Source organism: Sphaeroforma arctica (assembly GCF_001186125.1).
Source record: "Sphaeroforma arctica JP610 unplaced genomic scaffold supercont1.3306, whole genome shotgun sequence".
NCBI lineage: Eukaryota > Ichthyosporea > Ichthyophonida > Sphaeroforma > Sphaeroforma arctica.
Window position 1 is genome coordinate 1786 of NW_014037252.1, and position 1891 is coordinate 3676.

A 1891-nucleotide genomic window follows, 5' to 3' on the forward strand; every position below is an offset into this window, starting at 1 on the left:
TCTCCGACTCAGAATGGTACTATATATATATATATGTGTGTGTGTGTGTGTGTGTGTGTGTGTTTGTTTGTGTTTGTGTGATGTGTGATGTACTTCAACGCACATTTTATATTAGCTCTATTTGAAAATATCAATTTGTAGCTACTACCCAACAGATACTCTTTTCTTTGCTCTTACTAATAGTCGAAGTAGTATGTTCCCTATTAACCCAAGTTTGACAGTTCAGTTTTCTATCGTCGCACCCAATACAGCTTTATCATGTCTATAACGATTCGCGTACGACAGAACAAGTGACTATTCATTCAACATATTATGTAATTGAACGTTCACAACGCATTCGCTCCTTCGCCCACGACCAGTTGAAATTGCATGCATATGGCAAGCTCATACTCGCGGCCGCGAAACAAGCCGAGCTGCCAGTGCCTTCGGACGAACTCGTGTTGCAAATATGCATGGCTGTGGGCCGTAAGGACCCGACATTCCACTTCTATCCGTTCCTGAATGCGCTTCCCACACACGCCCCTGATCCCGTGAATTGGGAGGAGAGTGAGAAGGAGTGGCTCATGGGCTCGACCGCACATTTCACTATCGCCGAGACGTTGGCGAGTCTGAAGGAGAGTGCCGACGCGCTGACTGTGGCGATCGTTTCCTATGCGCAGGTATGAGGACTGTCTGTGGAGAAGGACAATGGAGATGCACAAGCGCTAATCCGAAGATAGATTGTAGTTCTGGTTCTAGTCCTGCGGTCTGAGTTGACCTCACACTAAGATTCGAATTGTTATGTGATGTGGCTTGGGTTTCAGAGTTCCAGGCTTAATATTTGTGTACCTACACACACTGCATATGGGCGGTGAGATACATAGGGGCCCTATCTCATATTTTTAGTTTAAAAGTTGAGAGGTTCACACGATTTGTAAAACGGCATAATATGGGCAATTCATCTGTTCGTCTGTGTGTAATACTTACACATCTCCTAGACTTCTAGTGCAGTATCTCTCGTGAGCATGTATAGGAAGGAAGTATACTAGAATCAACCGGTGCGGTGAGGCTGAGTTGCCAGATGACTGTTGCTAGTCCACTGGATACACATCCACAGTAGTACAAACCATTAATACTACACTAGTGCCTGTGTACATCTATCACTCACTCCTGCCCCATCTGTATATTCTCCTATCTCTATATTGCCAAACGGAAATACAGTATTTGAACTAGGCAATCGAAGTGTGTAGTTTCAAGCAGTTCTCTCATATCCGAGCATTGAGCTCCACACTGGTGCTTCGGTATATCCATTCTGCCTGTCAGACCGGACGACAAAGGGTTGGAGTCTTCATTCACTAGCAGTCATCTCAGTTGACACAGTTTTGAGTATCACACTATTGCTTCTATATACCTTCACATACTATTTTGATCCACAGACACATGCCGAGAACCCAGACTTCAAAGGGTTAGAGTCAGTCTTCACAAACAGTGCTCTCAACACCGAGAGTCTGTTATGGGCGAGAGGCATGTACGTATCACGCCGTTTTCCCGTGTGGCTGTCGACCGATGCGATTGAAGATCAGCAAAGTGAAGATGCAACGACAGGTGAGATTTCAGAATGAAGAACATGTTAACCTATTGCGCATTGACATCAATGATGACCACAGAAACATGTTCATGTGTGTATTTATATATCAGCACCGGGTGTTGATATCGCAAGTGTATGAATCGCGCCGCTTCCGCCTGGTTGCCGATCTATGTGACTAACAGCCCGCAAAGAGAAGCCAGAAACCCGGGCGAGAATTCTGATTGATTGAACAACTATATATGTCTATACGTGTACTGCAGAAAATCATATTTACATCTGTATTTTAGAAACATTTTTATATACGCAAATATACAGTTCTGAATG

At 44.2% G+C, this 1891-nt stretch overlaps 1 protein-coding gene across 1 annotated transcript in view; it reads left to right on the forward strand.

Moving 5' to 3' along the window:
* Positions 1–659, forward strand: part of SARC_13451 (hypothetical protein) — a gene marked incomplete at both ends in the record, with an annotated part of 1847 nt that extends 1188 nt beyond the window's left edge. The window contains one exon of the mRNA XM_014292418.1: positions 360–659. Within this exon, the coding sequence (XP_014147893.1) occupies positions 360–659 (300 nt within the window). The remainder of the gene's footprint in view (positions 1–359) is intronic.
* Positions 660–1891: the final 1232 nt, after the last annotated feature.